Below are 19,430 nucleotides of genomic sequence, written 5' to 3'. Positions count from 1 at the left end.
TGAGTACTGAATTAGCCTAGACTGTAGTGTTAAGTTCATGAAAAATGAGAAAATAATTTGGTCTCAATGACTGTTTGGAAAATGTTGGAGCATTTATCATGTTAAAGAACTGGTACTTTTGGAAAGTTTCAGGTTTGAGTGAACCAAAACAATTTAAATAGGTTGGTGTGCATTTTGTTTTTCTTAAATAAATATCTATCCTCAGGTAATCACACAGTAGTTAAAAGAACCCCATCATCAGTTGCTTATACAATAATGGCTGAATGACTATTTAAAAATTCATATTTGTATGGGTTAAAGGTCATAAACTATTGTTATCAAATGCACAAATAAAAGTGTGTTTTGTGAGTGTAATTTTAAATGAAGCACGAGATCAAATCTATTTTCTTCAACAGAAAACCTGTGGCCAATTTTAAGTGGGTCATAGTCTGTAACAAAAATGATGTTCCAATGCATTAAATTGTATATGCATTTTTCTTTGACATTATTTATCACATCATTTTACGTCAAATCTCTCCCTGAGTTCATAGCATTGCGTTGCATGTGATATCTTATTTATGACATCATTAACGTAATGATCACATCATAGAGACATGTAGTGAGATTTGTCTTATTCAGGTTTACTAGGGGCATTGCCCTGAGGTAGGTTTTTAAGACAGTTTAAGGCAGTATGATTTATGATTTGTATAGCAGCCAGTATTTTTCCATAATCTTGCTCCCATCTTACCTATCTACAGAGTTCAGTACCATGAAAACTGTTGTACCCTGGCATTTATGAACATACCGCAATATGTACCATGATATGCTGCATTTGTATTAGGTACCAGCACTTTAATAATAATATGGAGCAGGGGCTGGACATGTTTTTAAAATTCCAACAGGCAGCATCTGGAAATGTATCTTGCTCTGATTAATAGCAAAATAACAACATATTATATACATGATGTTGTAAAAATATTACATGTCTTGCTCTGATTAATAGCAAAATAACATTATATCCATGATATTGTGGTAAATATGTCTTGCTCTGATTAATAGCAAAATAACAACATTATATCGATGATGTTGTGGTAAAATATTACATGTCTTGCACTGATTAATAGCAAAATAACATTATATCCATGTTATTGTGGTAAAATATTACAGAACTTGAGATAGAAGAAAATAAAATAATTCCCCTGCCCCCCCCAATAGTCAGTACCTTATTTTAGATGAATTTATAATATGTATATTACTTGTTGTATAAGTTGTAATCCAAAATCTTTGATTAAGCTGACACTGTGTGAAAGATATTGTGCTGACATTGGAGAGAGAGCTTGTTGATTGAATAAGGAAGTGTTGACACTGAAGCCTACAGATTACTTGCCAAAATAAGCAGGGAAACATTGAGTAGGCTACAAACACCTGGACAGAATATTTATTAGAGAGGGCCAGAAAACATAAAACAGATTTACTCATCAAACAAAAAAATATTTAATGAACTTGAAAATCTTAGGACAATTCACAGTATTACAAAAGAATACATGCACTCGGCACATTAATAAATGCTATCAAATAACAAAAAAATGACATTTTAAAAAAAAATCCAGACTTTCTCCTAAGGTTGAATTTGGCCTGCATATCTTTTACAACATCCCATTTTGTCTCCACATTAGCATACATGACACATGTCAAACATGTCTAAGGTTGAATTTGGCCTGCATATCTTTCATAACATCCCATTTTGTCTCCACATTAGCATACATGACACATGTCAAACATGTCTAAGGTTGAATTTGGCCTGCATATCTTTCACCACATTAGCATACATGACACAATGTCAAACATGTCTAAGGTTGAATTTGGCCTGCATATCTTTCACCACATTAGCATACATGACACAATGTCAAACATGTTTAAGGTTGAATTTGGCCCGCATATCTTTCACCACATTAGCATACATGACACATGTCAAACATGTCTAAGGTTGAATTTGGCCCGCATATCTTTCACCACATTAGCAAACATGATACATGTCAAACATGTCTAAGGTTGAATTTGGCCCGCATATCTTTCACCACATTAGCATACAAAACACATGTCAAACATGTCTAAGGTTGAATTTGGCCCGCATATCTTTCACCACATTAGCATACATGACACATGTCAAACATGTTTAAGGTTGAATTTGGCCCGCATATCTTTCACCACATTAGCATACATGACACATGTCAAACATGTCTAAGGTTGAATTTGACCCGCATATCTTTCACCACATTAGCATACATGACACATGTCAAACATGTCTAAGGTTGAATTTGGCCTGCATATCTTTCACCACATTAGCATACATGACACAATGTCAAACATGTTTAAGGTTGAATTTGGCCCGCATATCTTTCACCACATTAGCATAAATGACACATGTCAAACATGTCTAAGGTTGAATTTGGCCTGCATATCTTTCACCACATTAGCATACAAAACACATGTCAAACATGTCTAAGGTTGAATTTGGCCCGCATATCTTTCACCACATTAGCAAACATGATACATGTCTAAGGTTGAATTTGGCCTGCATATCTTTCATCACATTAGCATACAAAACACATGTCAAACATGTTTAAGGTTGAATTTGGCCCGCATATCTTTCACCACATTAGCATACATGACACATGTCAAACATGTCTAAGGTTGAATTTGACCCGCATATCTTTCACCACATTAGCATACATGACACATGTCAAACATGTCTAAGGTTGAATTTGGCCTGCATATCTTTCACCACATTAGCATACATGACACAATGTCAAACATGTTTAAGGTTGAATTTGGCCCGCATATCTTTCACCACATTAGCATAAATGACACATGTCAAACATGTCTAAGGTTGAATTTGGCCTGCATATCTTTCACCACATTAGCATACAAAACACATGTCAAACATGTCTAAGGTTGAATTTGGCCCGCATATCTTTCACCACATTAGCAAACATGATACATGTCTAAGGTTGAATTTGGCCTGCATATCTTTCATCACATTAGCATACAAAACACATGTCAAACATGTTTAAGGTTGAATTTGGCCCGCATATCTTTCACCACATTAGCATACATGACACATGTCAAACATGTCTAAGGTTGAATTTGACCCGCATATCTTTCACCACATTAGCATACATGACACATGTCAAACATGTCTAAGGTTGAATTTGGCCTGCATATCTTTCACCACATTAGCATACATGACACAATGTCAAACATGTTTAAGGTTGAATTTGGCCCGCATATCTTTCACCACATTAGCATAAATGACACATGTCAAACATGTCTAAGGTTGAATTTGGCCTGCATATCTTTCACCACATTAGCATACAAAACACATGTCAAACATGTCTAAGGTTGAATTTGGCCCGCATATCTTTCACCACATTAGCAAACATGATACATGTCTAAGGTTGAATTTGGCCTGCATATCTTTCATAACATCCCATTTTGTCTCCACATTAGCATACATGACACATGTCAAACATGTCTAAGGTTGAATTTGGCCTGCATATCTTTCACCACATTAGCATACATGACACAATGTCAAACATGTTTAAGGTTGAATTTGGCCCGCATATCTTTCACCACATTAGCATAAATGACACATGTCAGACATGTCTAAGGTTGAATTTGGCCTGCATATCTTTCACCACATTAGCAAACATGATACATGTCAAACATGTCTAAGGTTGAATTTGGCCTGCATATCTTTCACCACATTTTAGCATACATGACACATGTCAAATATGTCTAAGGTTGAATTTGGCCTGCATATCTTTCGCCACATTAGCATACATGACACATGTCAAACATGTCTAAGGTTGAATTTGGCCCGCATATCTTTCACCACATTAGCAAACATGATACATGTCAAACATGTCTAAGGTTGAATTTGGCCTGCATATCTTTCACCACATTAGCATACATGACACAATGTCAAACATGTCATTAAAGGGTCATAAATATAAACATATTTGTAATATTTAAATTTATGGAAGTGCGATTGTTTCTTAAAAAGAAATGATGTTTTTAATTATTTTGCTATTAATATCATTGGAATTTCAATACGTTCCTTACTGACAGAAACTACAGTATGGTGGTACATACCACCAGAGAAAATACTGCAGTAAACTCATATACAAGTAATATTGCTCACCTCTAACATCTATTACATGGACCTCAGTCATAATATGTAAACTCCACCCATCACCTTTTTTATATGTCTCTCCCAGTTTGCATTATGACACAAGCTTTTCCTTGGTATGTCATCCACTGGTTTAGTGTCAGTGATTTTTCCTGTGGTGAAGATACATTTTTGCACTGTATTTGATAACTGGAGTTAGTTGTTAGTTATTTGTACTCTTTATTTCCAAAGCTAAGACCAATACACAGGACTGGTACAGAGAGTCTTGAAATTCTGAGACCTGTGCACCAAGTCTAGAACTTTTGAAAAACATGATATGTTTGAGATACATTAAAGATTTTTTTAAATGATGTTGGGTATTGAGAAAATAAATGCCAAAATAAAAGAAGTAATTTTTTCTTTGTTTTCTTGCAGAGTTTCCAGTGGATGAGTAGGGTATTGCAAGCAGTAGACAGTATTCATCAGACAGGGGTCTTCTGTCTGGCTCTTGTTCCACCTAACTACTTGCCCAAGGTAAGACATCAGACAGGGGTCTATTAGTTCCGCCTATTTCCCCAAAGTAAGACATCAGACAGGGGTCTTTTGTTGGGCTCTTGTGCCACCTAACTACTTGCCCAAGGTAAGACATCAGACAGGGGTCTTCTGTTTGTTTCCACCTAACTACTTGCCCAATGTAAGACATCAGCCAGGTGTCTACTGTTTGTTTCCACCTAACTACTTGCCCAAGGTAAAACATACGGCAGGGTCTACTGAAGTCAACATGATAGTAATTTAGGTTGGAACTGTACCAATTTCACCTTTGGTATATTTGGATCTTGAATGTGATGGAGGAACATGGCTTCAGAACAAACACATCCGTTTTAGAACCTGTTCATTGACTATGAATCAAGTATATAATCCAAGTCAAACTGCGTTGTTAGAAAAGTTTTGATTCTTTTGACAACATTGTTGTAATTAGCTGTCAAATATTGAGTAAGCCTATGGTCTTCCTGCCATCCCAACCAAGACCCCACCACAACCACGTGACGATGCCCAATGGCATCACAGTAGTAATCGCTGTACAACTGGAGATGACATCTTTTTGAGTATTTTGATTTTAAGTGTTATGGAGATATGGAACAATGGCTTTTCCTCCCACCACCCCGTCCTCATCATAGATCACACATGCACAAAACTTAGATTAAATCCTGAAATTCTGGCAGCATCCTTGCAGGGGAAATAATTTGACAATTTTATTTTATTTTATTGTTCTCTGGTTATCCCATGGTATTTCTGTTACTTGAACAGTATCTTACAGTGTGTCCAGTCAGCATGGTCGAAAAGCCATAACCATTCAGAGTTTTTGAAAATCATACTATAAATCAGTGAAGACGAAATAGAGTATATATCGGTTTGACTGTCCCAAACTGGTTGATAATGAAAGTAAGATTTTAGTAAAAAGAATCTTCTGAGAGCTTGTCCTACTTGTAACTGAAAAAAGTCAGGGACTTTGTTTTATTAACATAATTTTCATCCCTTTCCAGACTTGAGTTTTGAAGACTTGTTACTAAAATCAGCACCTGACTCTTTTATTGTAATATTGAAAGCACACATTTCAAACTTGTTTAGATCCAGAAAATGGTGCGGCTGTTACGGTTTTCTTTTCACAAAAGCTGTCGTCATAGATGTGTCCATACTGATAAAATTTGATCATAAGCATTTGCATATTTTAAGGTACTGAATTTTAATATCATGGTGTTTGCACAGATTTACAGTGGGAACTGAATTAGTACAGCGAGTCAAGAACTCTTGAGTTTTGTGCAGAAACTTAGAATCCAAGCAGAATACATCCAGAAATGTAGAGGTTTTCTATTTTGGATTTAGTCTGCCCATTGCATTTCACACTGATATACATATTCACAAACAATTAGCATATTAGCAGGAAAAGTGACAAATTTAGATACATATCATAAACAAGACAAATAGTATGTGGAAGGACAAGATTAAAAGAACAGGCTGGAATGGAGAAGTTTAATAATAACAATAATGAGTATAAGTGTGTCTCTTTTTTTTGTGTGTGCAACATTATTTTCTCAGGTCCAGTAAGAAATTACATCAGAGGGAAGACAATAATGGATGTACAGTTAACCAAACAAGTGTGAATTAAGCTACTTAAAAGATGTTTCAAATCGATTTTAACATTCTGGTTATATCTGTTCTGGTCTATTTCTGTCCATTCTGTGATTATGTCCTTTGAATCAGTATGATTGGAAAAATATTTGGCAAATTAAAAATTGAAAAATCTTTTGGCAGATTATGAATATAGACTGTATTTCTTCCTCTGAGATGTGAACAATTTCATTTCTTGGTTTGTTGATTTTGGTTGTTGCTCAGTTCGAATGCATTATTAAAAAGCATTGATGCATTCTCATACTTTGCTAAAAAAATTTATTACACATGCACATCTCCAGATATTTTACAGTATCAGAAACATTTATGGCTGACAAACAAACTAAAGGACAAAAGATTGATCATAATGAATGAATACAAATAAAAATATGCAGTAGGTTATATGATCTATAAGAATTCAGTAGATTACATCCAGTCAGCTGTCATTTAAATCACTTCTGTCCCCAACCCAATATTAAACTCGCTTCTACTGCCCACTAACCCATAGCCAGAAATTATGTTTAAAAAAATATGCTTCTGTAGGGGACAGTGATGGTGGATCATAATTTTTTTTAATTGCTTCTGTTATGGGTTGGGTGAATTTGAAAGGGCCTTTCCCAGGGGGTATATGCTTTTCTGGAACAGCCCTTAATATATTTCAATTTTTTTCGTTAAGAACCATGATGAAAGAAAATAGACAGACAATGTGACTATTTCTTCTAAAGAAGTTGAGATACAGAGTCGGTATATCATTCTTTCTTTCAGACACCTTTGGGTGGTATCCACCTACATGAGACTAGGAAAAAATTCCTAGAAGGATCGCTACATCCAGCCAATGTTCTAATGTGTCCTCACACTTGTGTTACCAACCTCCCCAAACCTCGTGAACACAGGCCAGGTAAGATTTTCATATTTGTATATACACCTTTGTAACCAACCTCTCCAAACCTCTCCACATGATCTAACAAAGACAAATGACTGTTTGGTTAATGCCAAAGATCTGTATAATCAGCCATCATAATTTTGAGTTGATTTGGTCATGAGATTATTTTTTATTGTTATATGTAGCAAGATGTTTACACGTGTGTGTGTGTGTGTGTGTGTGTGTGTGTGTGTGTGTGTGTGCATTGATGTATGTTTAACATCTCTTTGACACACTATAGAATATATGCGGCCAGATTAAAGTTCTGTAAATGCAAAATCAATAAATGCACACAAACTATGTTCTTTCACTAGGAATATTTTTTGTTTCTAATAATAAGGTGTTTTCTAACTAAAGTTCCGGAAGTTATGTAAAAGGACGTAAATATATAATCCTGAGTAGAAAAGACTGATCGTAGTTGTTTCCCTTTGTTATAGTGTGACAGTTTTTATGTTGCATTTCAGACTGTATGGAATAGTTTCAATATAAAATGACTATAAAGATACTTGATTATATATTTTTCTCTAAATATTTTATGATTTGCTACAAAATAAATTCTCTGTTAGGAGACAAGGAGAAAAAGACATTAAAATTCTCCGTACTCCAAAGTTGTGTTAATCCCTTGGATTATATTCATTGTAGCATTACTAGAATAATTCAAAGCATAAGTAATATCAATACTTCCAAGGTATGTTAATCCCTTTGATCCTGTTTAATATAGCATTACCTGAATCTTTCAAGAAATCAGTGTTTTCAGTACTACCAAGTTATATTAATTCCTTGGATCTTGTTTAACTGAGCATTACCTGAATCCTTCAGGACACAAGTTTTATCAGTACCACCAAGTTATGTTAAGCCCTTCTAGAAATTTGTATTCTTAGTACCATGATTATGCTATTTCTAAAACTAATTACATGTCTATGTAACCTTTCAATTCAGTTACCTTAATATTTATTCGGCAGATGTGACCCCTTCGGCTGTCCATGTCGGTAATATAGTTCAGGGAGCACGGATGGCCTGGGCTCAGGGGAGGGAACTCGGTGTGCAGGAAGATGATCCAGATGCTTCTAAAAAGGTCAGACATCTCATCAATTATGAACAGCTTTGCTCAACTTAAAAAGTGACAAATTATTATAGTCATATCATTGTCACATGATTTGCCAGGCATGGATCAATTTAAAAAGTGACAAACTATTGTAGTCATATCATTGTCACATAATTTGTCGGGCATGGATCAACTTAAAAAGTGGCAAATTATTATAGTCATATCATTGTCACATAATTTGCCGGTCATGGATCAATTTAAAAAGTGACAAATTATTATAGTTATATCATTGTCACATAATTTGCCTAGCATGTATCAATTTTAAAAGTGACAAATTATTATAGTCATATCATTGTCACATAATTTGCCAGGCATGGATCAATTTAAAAAGTGACAAATTATTATAGTCATATAATTGTCACATAATTTGCCAGGCATGGATCAATTTAAAAAGTGACGGATTATTATAGTCATATCATTGTCACATAATTTGCCTAGCATGGATCAATTTAAAAAGTGACAGATTATTATAGTCATATCATTGTCACATAATTTGCCAGGCATGGATCAATTTAAAAAGTGACAAATTATTATAGTCATATAATTGTCACATAATTTGCCAGGCATGGATCAACTTAAAAAGTGACAAATTATTACAGTCATATCATTGTCACATAATTTGCCAGGCATGGATCAATTTAAAAAGTGACAAATTATTATAGTCATATCATTGTCACATAATTTGCCTGGCATGGATCAACTTAAAACGTGACAGATTATTATAGTCATATAATTGTCACATAATTTGCAGGGCATGGATCAATTTAAAAAGTTTCAAATTCTGGATCTAAGTAATAACTTTCTCATACTGTATTGCATGTAAATAATATAAACTTATTAGTCCGCTATTAAATCTAGCCCAGTCTTAATGTTCCTTTTTGTTCTTGTTTTAACACTATTTAAACTGCATACTTCCAAACATTGATTAAAGTGAAAATATGTGATGCTGGAATTTAGTGTTTTTTGTAAAGGAGAAGCTTAAGATACATCTGTTGAGACTTGTATTGTTATTTGTCTCATGAACATTAGTCCTAGTAAACTTTTTCATTGAATGTGTTTTTCTAATAATAGTTCTGACTGAGATTAAAATACAGACACCAGACCAGCTGGATAATTATGATTGTTGTTATTATTTCTTCCCCTTTTTAAAGGGAGATTGGTTTCTGTGATGTCTAACTTTCTGTCTGTCTGTCTGTCTGTCTATCAATCTTTGTTGCCAGAAAGGTATCTGTATGGGGAAAATGCTTTTTATGTCTTAAAAATAAATCCATTATTATTATTATTATTATTATTACTTTTATTATTATTATTATTATTATTATTATTATTATTATTTTAGCATCAATTCCTGACAGAGATCTTGAGGTATAGAAACCAGACTACCCCCGATCATATTCTCTTCACCCTTCTCAATTCCAAGGTATGGCTGTTTATAAATATATGAAATCCTAGCTTTTCCATCCTATATTATTTTCCCATTACGGAATCATGTAACTTTAGGAAAACATCCACTGTACAAATCCAGCCTTCCCAAGCAAAGAAAGACATTAACCATGTATTGTGGCTTATTTTAGCAATAGATGCTGAAACATTATCTGTTTACCAGGACAAAATGTCCGATAAGAGCATTTGGTTATTCTAGCACTGAACTGACTTCCAGGACAGTGCTGACATAGTACTGGTCAGGGATTTGTCCCATGATATCTGGTTTCAGATATCAGGACCAGTCCATCCCAGGCCCTGCATTCTCTTGACAATCTAAACAATAACTTACATACTTATTATTCTTTCTGACTGCCAGCTTCTGCTGTTCAGTTTTTACTAAAATTGCAGGAGACTTCTATGTTCCCTGAAATCTTGAACTTCAAAGACATGCATTCACAAACACCTTCATCTTTACTGGATCCAGTGGTATTCAGGGAAGACAAAGCCTTACACACATCCATCAATATTCAGAAAAGACCCAGCCTTCACACATCCATCAAAGAAGTCTTCTGACTTGTGCCTCCTGAGGTCTTCTCCTCCTCCTCTTGCTCCGTCACTGGTGACTCATAGAATTCCAGCATTTGTTGAAATTTGAATTTTAACTGAAAGTGACACTGCATCAATAAGCAAATTCAAGTGCACAGCATGTACAGGTCTCACACCATTAGCTCCTGTCACACTTCAGTCTGACCCTCTAGAAAGCTTTCAGTTCCAAAGTTCAAACCCTTGATAGATATTATACACCACGAAGCCATTTTCTGCACTCATAGACCAGAAACATTTCCTCAACATTCAACAAATGATTTGAAGCATTGTAGCTGCTGGTCTCGTGCTATATGGCTCTGTTTCAGTAAACTGATGTCATGCTCAGTCTGGACTCCATGGCTGTATTTCATTAAGCTGATATCATGCTCAGTCTGGACTCCATGGCTGTATTTCAGTAAGCTGGTGTCATGCTCACTCTGTACACCATGGCTATATTTCAGTAAGCTGATGTCATGCTCACTCTGGACTCCATGGCTGTATTTCAGTAAAAACTGATGTCATGTTCACTCTGGACTCCATGGCTATATTTCAGTAAGCTGATATCATGCTTAGTCTGGACTCCATGGCTGTATTTCAGTAAGCTGATATCATGCTCAGTCTCTACTCATGTCTATATGGCACTAAGCTGATATGCTTCATCTGTGGCTATATTTTGGTAAGCTGATATTATGCTCAGCATGGACTCCATGGTTATAATTCATTAAGCTGAGTATAGCTTTGGTCCTATACCTGAATTATGACCACATGGTACACAGAAAACACAACTTTGAATCCCCAAATCCACAGCATGACCATATTTATAAAATTATAATTTACAGTCAATCTAGTGTACAAGATAGACTAGTCTTGACCTATAGCATATGTAAACATTTGTAATTTGATAGCTTCACAATTAATGCTCCAGGAAGACTATTAATGCTGAGCATTTCACACAGTTAATTGTTATAAAGGCATGTAAACAGTAAAGACAGAGATAACGAACCACACTTTTACATATAACACAATTGACTAAGTAAACCTAGCTTGAGTAATTTTATGGTTGTTAGTCCTTTGAGAATTGTTGTATGAGAGCCCACTATGCAGATTTAGATAGGTATACTACATGAAGTAGAGCCCATTAGGCAGCTTTGCACAGGTAAATATATGAAGTAAAACCCATTAGGCAGCTTTGCACAGGTAAATACATGCCAGTTAGGCATATTTGCACAGGTAAATATATAAAGTAGAACAACCCATATGAATTTCCACTCTTTTCCTAGTTGCTTAAAAGATTAGGAAATTTATTCTCAATTGTACAATGTTACTTACATGAATCATGTGTACTGACACCAATTGTTGCCACAAAATACATTTTGAGTCTCAGAATACCCGTACACTGTCTGGAAGCTTTGCAGGTGTAAGATCCTATTATTGAGACCCCAGCCAACAGATATGTCTGGGAGTCGATCTGGCCTATGGCTCGCGTACCCTACACTCCTGTTCCATAACTGCTTCTGTTGATCTTGAGCTTGCAGAGAGGGATCATTCCTGTCCATGTCTGTTCAGCTTGAAGATTACTACCAGGCAACCTTCAGGGCCCCGAGTGGCCGAGTGGTCTAAAGCATTCACCGTTCTGGATCACTGCCATCTCACCTCTGTCTGCGTGGGTTCGAGTCCAAGGCTCGGCTAGCGTGGGTACATGGGAAAGCCTGCCAGTAGCTTCTAGTGGGTCGGTGGTTCTTCCCTGGGTTTTCCAGGGTTCTTCCTCCACCAGTTATACTGGCCACCATGTATAGCCTATCTTGTGCTGAAAAATGTTGTTTAACCCTAGAACAACAACAATAACCAGGCAACCTTCAGATATCATCCTTCACCTTGCAACCTCTTATTTCAAGACAGCGTGGAGGGGGTCAGGATATGGGTCATATAGAAAGCCAGATAGTGGCTATTTCTGACTGACTCTATCAGGTAGAAAAAATTATAGGTCAGAGGTCTGTTGACTCGATCAGCTGAGATTCCCAGACCATTTACATAGTAACTCTAGCCAGAGCATAATTAGATAATTTCTTGCCTTATTAGTCAACATGAACTATCTGCAGTTCCACCTTGATGGTTTACTTTTACTCATGATGGATCCTGGCTTCAGTGCAGAGAACAGACTCTCGCTGATGGAAAATATGGGGGTTTGTTTTGAAACCACCGTCTTTAGATTCTTCATATGGATGTCTTTAGGAAGTGGTACCAGAAGCATTTGATGGAAGATGGAGATCTTACATGTTCTAAACTAAAAAGGCAAGAGGCAATACTTTTTCTCACATTCATTTTTCCTGGATATGTTGGTTTACCTTGCAGCCTACAAGGAATTACCCAGTATGAATTTCTTCTTGGCTTTTTGATGTATAGTCACTTCCAAGTGAAATTGTACATAACTGATATCATTCAAGCCATTGAACAGAGATGTGATACAACATTCTTCAAATTCTATATGAGAGATCATTCACCCCAGAATACTTGACTATGTAGTACCTACATCAACAAAACAACATACTGCCTTCCCAGCATCATTCAGCAGTTTTCCAATTGGATTTGTTGGAGTGAAAACTTTTCTTTCAGACCATGTTCCATCATTGGTATGTGCTAACCCTGGCCTATATCTAGTTTGCTTTGCATTTTCTACTATACTAGAGACAGGGCTGACTCCAGTTTAAGGGACATAAATCTTATTTCTTACCAATTCTCCTGATGTATTATGTGGTTTATTTGAAAAAGAAATCACTTTTTGGAGTGCAGTAAGTATCTTTGATAATATTATCCAATTTTGATACAGACACATCATCCTAAGCCCAAACAAAAGTTAGATACCTAAAAGAAGAATTCATTTCTATGCAAGTAGTAACTGATGAATGGGGGCCCTGAGTGGCTGAGTGATCTAAAGCGCTCTCCGTCACGGATCACTGCCATCTCACCTCTGTCTGCGTGGGTTCGAGTCTCGGATTCAGCTCATGTGGGTATGTGAGAAAACTTGCCAATAGCTTCTCATGGGTCGGTGGTTCTTTCTGGGGTTTTCCCGGGTTCTTCCTCCACCATTAATATTGGCTGCCATGTATAACCTATCATGTTCTGAAAAATGGCATTAAACCCTACAATAGCAACAACAACAGCAACAACTGGTGAATGAGAAACCAATCATACTATACATAGAGACCATTCTTGTCTGTCATTCACCTCAGTAAACAGATGACATGTTAAAACATTTATTGCTAAAACAAGACATAAGTATGATTAAGATCTTTTTTCATTCGGGTGAGCTGGATTTGTGTGGATAGAGATGTTTTCCTAAACAAATAATTTTACTAGTGAAGGAAATGAAAATGTAATGCAGAATGACTGCAAATGAAAAGGTGAATGCATTTTTAAGAAAATGGAAAGCACAGATGCAAAATAAGGAACTTGGAACAATAAATAATGAATGAAGCGCAAATACATTTCCTGACTAGATTTGAAAATGAATTATTTTCAGGCTGCACTAAATTTACATTTTTAAAAGCTCTTTTGGCATAATTCTGGGATCTGATTCTTTACACTGGCAGTCCTTTTTCTGTCCCAAACATTGTCAGAGCAAACATAACAACTGCCATTGGTGGTAGTATCTGTACAATTTTGAATTTGAAAGAAATGAAATTAGAAATAACATTCGCAGACAAATACTTAAAATTTTACATTACATTTTTACATGTTTTTTTATTTATTATAAATTCAGTGCTGTCTTTTGCATTTTATGTATGTTTTTTTAAACACTTGAACATAACAAGATTCGAAAGAAATAGCTCTTCCATTAACACTCACAATACGTACATGACTTAATGTAAACACAATGAATTTTAAATGCATTTAACATGGATAGACATGTCCTTAATGTAAACATAAATTTAAAATGCATTTCAAATGCACATACATGACTAAAATGTAAACACATTTAATTTCAAATGCACATAACTTGAATGTAAACATGAATTTCAAATGCAATTAGTGTAAATAACATGTAGATTTGCTAAAATTACCTATTTCAATGTCTATATTATGTTGGAGTAGAGAAACATATCTTCCTCCAAATTTTGGCTCTTAAAACAAGAATCCTGAAGACATCAAGATCACATGATCAGGGTATACATTATTAGCGTTGTTGTTGGGAATATCACTCAAGGTTAGATTTTATACAGATCATTCCGACTAAAGTATTTTTGCTAACCTAGGGTTTGTTTTCGCAGTCAAGATGCCTTTTTCATAAAATATTTATTTCTTACAATTATGCAGGGAGTCTGTTATGATTTTCATGTCATAATTATATAAGAAACTTTTATGATGTTCACATGATGATTATACAGGAATTCTGTGATGATGTTCACATGATGATTATACAGGAAGACTGTGATGATGTTCACATGATGATTATACAGGAAGTCTGTGATGATGTTCACATGATTATACAGGAAGTCTGTAATGATGTTCACATAAAAATTATGCATCAAGTCTGATGATATTTACATGATTAAAGTAAAAATTTTGTGTTAAAGCTTTTTGTAGTCAGGTTTATGGATAGGTTTGGAATATATAATTTGCAGATGCATATGGAGCACTGAGTTTTGCATAACACTGGTAATGAAATATATATAGCGCTGGTTCATGTGAGGCACAAAATTCTGCAGAACAATTGTGTTGTTCCTGGTCATGGAATATATATTGCACAGGTACAGACGAAAAACTGAGTTCTGCAGAACAATTGTCTTGTTCCTGGTCATGGAATATATATTGCACAGGTACATAGTTCTGCAGAACAGTTGTCTTTTTCCTGGTCATGGATTATATATTGCACAGGTACATACTTAAAACAGAGTTCTGCAGAACAATTGTCTTTTTCCTGGAATATTGAATGTACAGGAGCATATAGGAGATGAAGTTCTGCAGAACACCAGTTTTGTTCTGGTATTAGAATATAACATTCACAAGTGCAAATGAGAAACTGAATTATGCAGAACACATACCTGGTGTTGGTCCTATTATTGTACCTTTTTTAACTTATTATCTACATTTTTTCCATGCAACCTCACTAGGCAGAGAAAGTAAGCTATCTGAAAAGTCTTCATTACAGTAGAACCTTTACTGAAAACAAATATTTGCTTCCCCCCACCCCATGTCCTCCATGTTGGAGGCTACCATACATTTTTTCAATGTACTTTTTGATACAATTGATTCTTTCCTAACAGAGACTAAATAAAGAGGATTAAGGTTTTCTGTACATAATTTCAGACTGTAATAAGCCACATACATGTAAAATGTAATAACCACATACACGTAAAATGTAATAAGCCACATACATGTAAAATGTAATAAGCCACATACATGTAAAATGTAATAAGCCACATACATGTAAAATGCATTCAGGTCAGTCAGCAGATGATAGTTATTAAACTTCATTTTGAATATGGCACTAATCCTCCAGCATGGTTGACAAAAGAAAACAATCCTACCAAATTGCCAATTATAAAATTGATAACTGCTTAGCCTTAGTTTTGAGTTTTTTTAATTAAAAGCATGTTTATATAGGCTTAACTAGGTGTCCTCAGATTATTCAGAATTCTTATACAGTTTGTAATTTGCATGGGATATTTTGTGTTGAAAATTGTGAAGATTTTGTAAGATAATGGCTGTACAGGCATGTTCTGGAAATCAGTTGATTCAATTCATAACATGTTTATCAATTTTATGCTTGGAAATTTTATTAGATGTATGAATTGCATGACCAAAGCTTATACGATGGAATTTTGTTTGTTGCCTGTTTTGTCATGTTTGTTATTGCCACTCCCTCAAGTACGGGAAAGATTGCCAGATAACTTTATTGACATATTCATTTCAGGGTCTAGTTGGCCTTATACATCCAGTATCATGGATGCCATAGTTTCCATTTTGGAAATCTTGATATTTCTACTCCCCTGAACTAATGGGGATATTATCTTAACATTTTTAATGAAAGACATCTTATAGTGTTTAGTTAGTGCTAAATTAAAATGGGACTGATCTGACCTCCAACATGGTCGCCATGGGTACCACCTTGAAATTTGATTGCCTTTGTGTTTCCTTGGAAATGTACTTAGTTCCCATTTCCTCTGCATGATATAACCAATAATGTCATAAAAGTGCCATTTAAACCACAATTTGTTTTTTAAATTTCCTGAATGAATTGTTGTATCAACAGGGGCTGTTTACTTAAAGACTTCTGATGACATTAAGTTGATCCAGAATGAAAATTGTGCTGATCAGACCTTCAGTGTGATGCCCATTTAAAAATCTTTGTTTTTGCCTCCTGAATTATTAGTCATATCAGTGTGAGCATTTTAGTAAACAGCTTCTTCTGACATGTGGTTGGTCCAAGATAAAAATCATCAGATCTCCAGTATGGCCACCATAATAGCCATCTTGAAAATGATAGCTACTTCTCCTCCCTCTCATGTAAACTTTGTGTTTTCAAAAGAAAAGACTTTTTATGATTTCTGGTTAGTCTTCTACTCCTTAATGGATGGCCATACTGACATGGGCTTTTTTGAACATATTAAAATGGTTCCTTTAAGGCGGCTTATCTTGAATAGATTGTCATATTGACATGGGATTCTCACAAAAACATTATGTTTCTGGCTGCTAATCGAATCTATATAGTTTCCAGCTGAAAAATCTCATTATTTCTACTCTTTTTGTATGTGTGGTGTCATTGACATGCAGTTTTTATTAAAACACTTGTAGTACATAATTGATTCTGAATGAAAGTGGTGCATGTCTTACTATCAACCTTGGAGTTAGTTCAGAGGTCATTACTCGCGTTTTTGAACTTCATTCAGCTCATGAACACTTTGACTTGTACATACAGATCTGTGGCCATGAACACTTTGACTTGTACATACAGATCTGTGGCCATGAACACTGGGACTTGTACATACAGATCTGTGGCCATGAACACTGGGACTTGTACATACAGATCTGTGGCCATGAACACTGGGACTTGTACATACAGATCTGTGGCCATGAACACTGGGACTTGTACATACAGATCTGTGGCCATGAACACTGGGACTTGTACATGCAGATCTATGGCCATGAACACTGGGACTCGTACATGCAGATCTGTCGCCATGAACACTGGGACTCGTACATGCAGATCTGTGGCCATGAACACTGGGACTCGTACATGCAGATCTGTGGCCATGAACACTTGGACTTGTACATACAGATCTGTGGCCATGAACACTTGGACTCGTACATACATATCTGTGGCCATGAACACTGTGACTCGTACATACAGATCTGTTGCCATGAACACTGTGACTCGTACATACAGATCTGTGGCCATGAACACTGTGACTCGTACATACAGATCTGTGGCCATGAACACTGTGACTCGTACATACAGATCTGTGGCCATGAACACTTGGACTCGTACATACAGATCTGTGGCCATGAACACTTGGACTCGTACATACAGATCTGTGGCCATGAACACTTGGACTCGTACATACAGATCTGTGGCCATGAACACTGTGGCTTGTACATACAGATCTGTGGCCATGAACACTGGGACTTGTACATCAGATCTGTGGCCATGAACACTGGGACTTGTACATACAGATCTGTGGCCATGAACACTTGGACTCGTACATACAGATCTGTGGCCATGAACACTGGGACTCATACATACAGATCTGTGGCCATGAACATTGGGACTCGTACATACAGATCTGTGGCCATGAACACTATGACTTGTACATACAGATCTGTGGCCATGAACACTATGACTTGTACATACAGATCTGTGGCCATGAACACTGACTCGTACATACAGATCTGTCGCCATGAACACTTGGACTCGTACATGCAGATCTGTGACCATGAACACTTGGACTTGTACATACAGATCTGTGGCCATGAACACTTGGACTCGTACATACAGATCTGTGGCCATGAACACTGTGACTTGTACATACAGATCTGTGGCCATGAACACTGGGACTTGTACATACAGATCTGTGGCCATGAACACTGGGACTCGTACATACAGATCTGTGGCCATGAACACTTGGAATCGTACATACATATCTGTGGCCATGAACACTTGGACTCGTACATACAGATCTGTGGCCATGAACACTTGGACTTGTACATACAGATCTGTGGCCATGAACACTTGGACTCGTACATACAGATCTGTGGCCATGAACACTTGGACTCATACATACAGATCTGTGGACATGAACACTTGGACTCATACATACAGATCTGTGGCCATGAACACTTGGACTTGTACATACAGATCTGTGACCATGAACACTTGGACTTGTACATAGAGATCTGTGGCCATGAAAGCTGAAACATTCCATTGACATTACTGGTGATGTAGAATGTTCCATAGTACTTATATTTTCCACAACTACTCAAGCATCTATAAATAAGATTTATTATGAAACATATTTCGTTGAAGTGGCTTTCTTTGGAAGTTGTGTTTCCTATATCAGTATTGCAACTTTGAAGATACATTAGATTGGTGGCCTTCAGTGACTTTAGCAGGAAGCATGTTTGATTATGTTAACAGATGGGGAAGACATGAGATTCTCAGTTGCTAAATTTGTTTTTAGTAAAAAGGCATCTCAAACATTTGGTGAAACAGTATTAATGATTGTTACCTCCATCAGAGTGTATACCTTTCTTTCAAAGTCAAAATTATCAGCTAAGGAACTCTATATACAAATGTTCTCCATTTTTTCCTTTTCCTTTGTCAGATATATTTTTATTCAGTTTCCTTACAGAATCTACATAACACTATCCTTTACAACTGATTCCCCAGTAGAATCCACACAGTACCTCATTTCACAACTTATTTTCCCTGTAGAATCCACACCTCCCTTCACAGCTTTTCTGTAGAATCCTCATAACAGCTCCGTTCACAACTTGTTTCCCAGTAGAATAATAACACATACCTTCACAACTTCTCTTTAGAATCCACATAACACTTCCCTCAATAACTTTTTGTA

The 19,430-nt window shown here is 36.1% G+C and overlaps 1 protein-coding gene across 3 annotated transcripts in view; it reads left to right on the top strand.

Moving 5' to 3' along the window:
* LOC149789727 (disco-interacting protein 2 homolog C-like) overlaps positions 1 to 19,430 on the top strand; it is a 196,041-nt gene that overhangs the window by 128,752 nt on the left and 47,859 nt on the right. For all 3 annotated transcript variants that reach the window (XM_089971746.1, XM_089971747.1, XM_089971745.1), the window contains exons 25-28: positions 4,586 to 4,684; positions 7,085 to 7,217; positions 8,204 to 8,316; positions 9,686 to 9,766. In XM_089971746.1, coding sequence (XP_089827872.1) covers positions 4,586 to 4,684; positions 7,085 to 7,217; positions 8,204 to 8,316; positions 9,686 to 9,766 — 426 coding nt within the window. The remainder of the gene's footprint in view (positions 1 to 4,585; positions 4,685 to 7,084; positions 7,218 to 8,203; positions 8,317 to 9,685; positions 9,767 to 19,430) is intronic.

The sequence above is a fragment of the Sinohyriopsis cumingii genome, chromosome 10, assembly GCF_028554795.1.
Source record: "Sinohyriopsis cumingii isolate HCF-2022 chromosome 10, ASM2855479v2, whole genome shotgun sequence".
Lineage (NCBI taxonomy): Eukaryota > Metazoa > Mollusca > Bivalvia > Unionida > Unionidae > Sinohyriopsis > Sinohyriopsis cumingii.
This window is presented reverse-complemented; position numbering and strand designations above follow the sequence as displayed.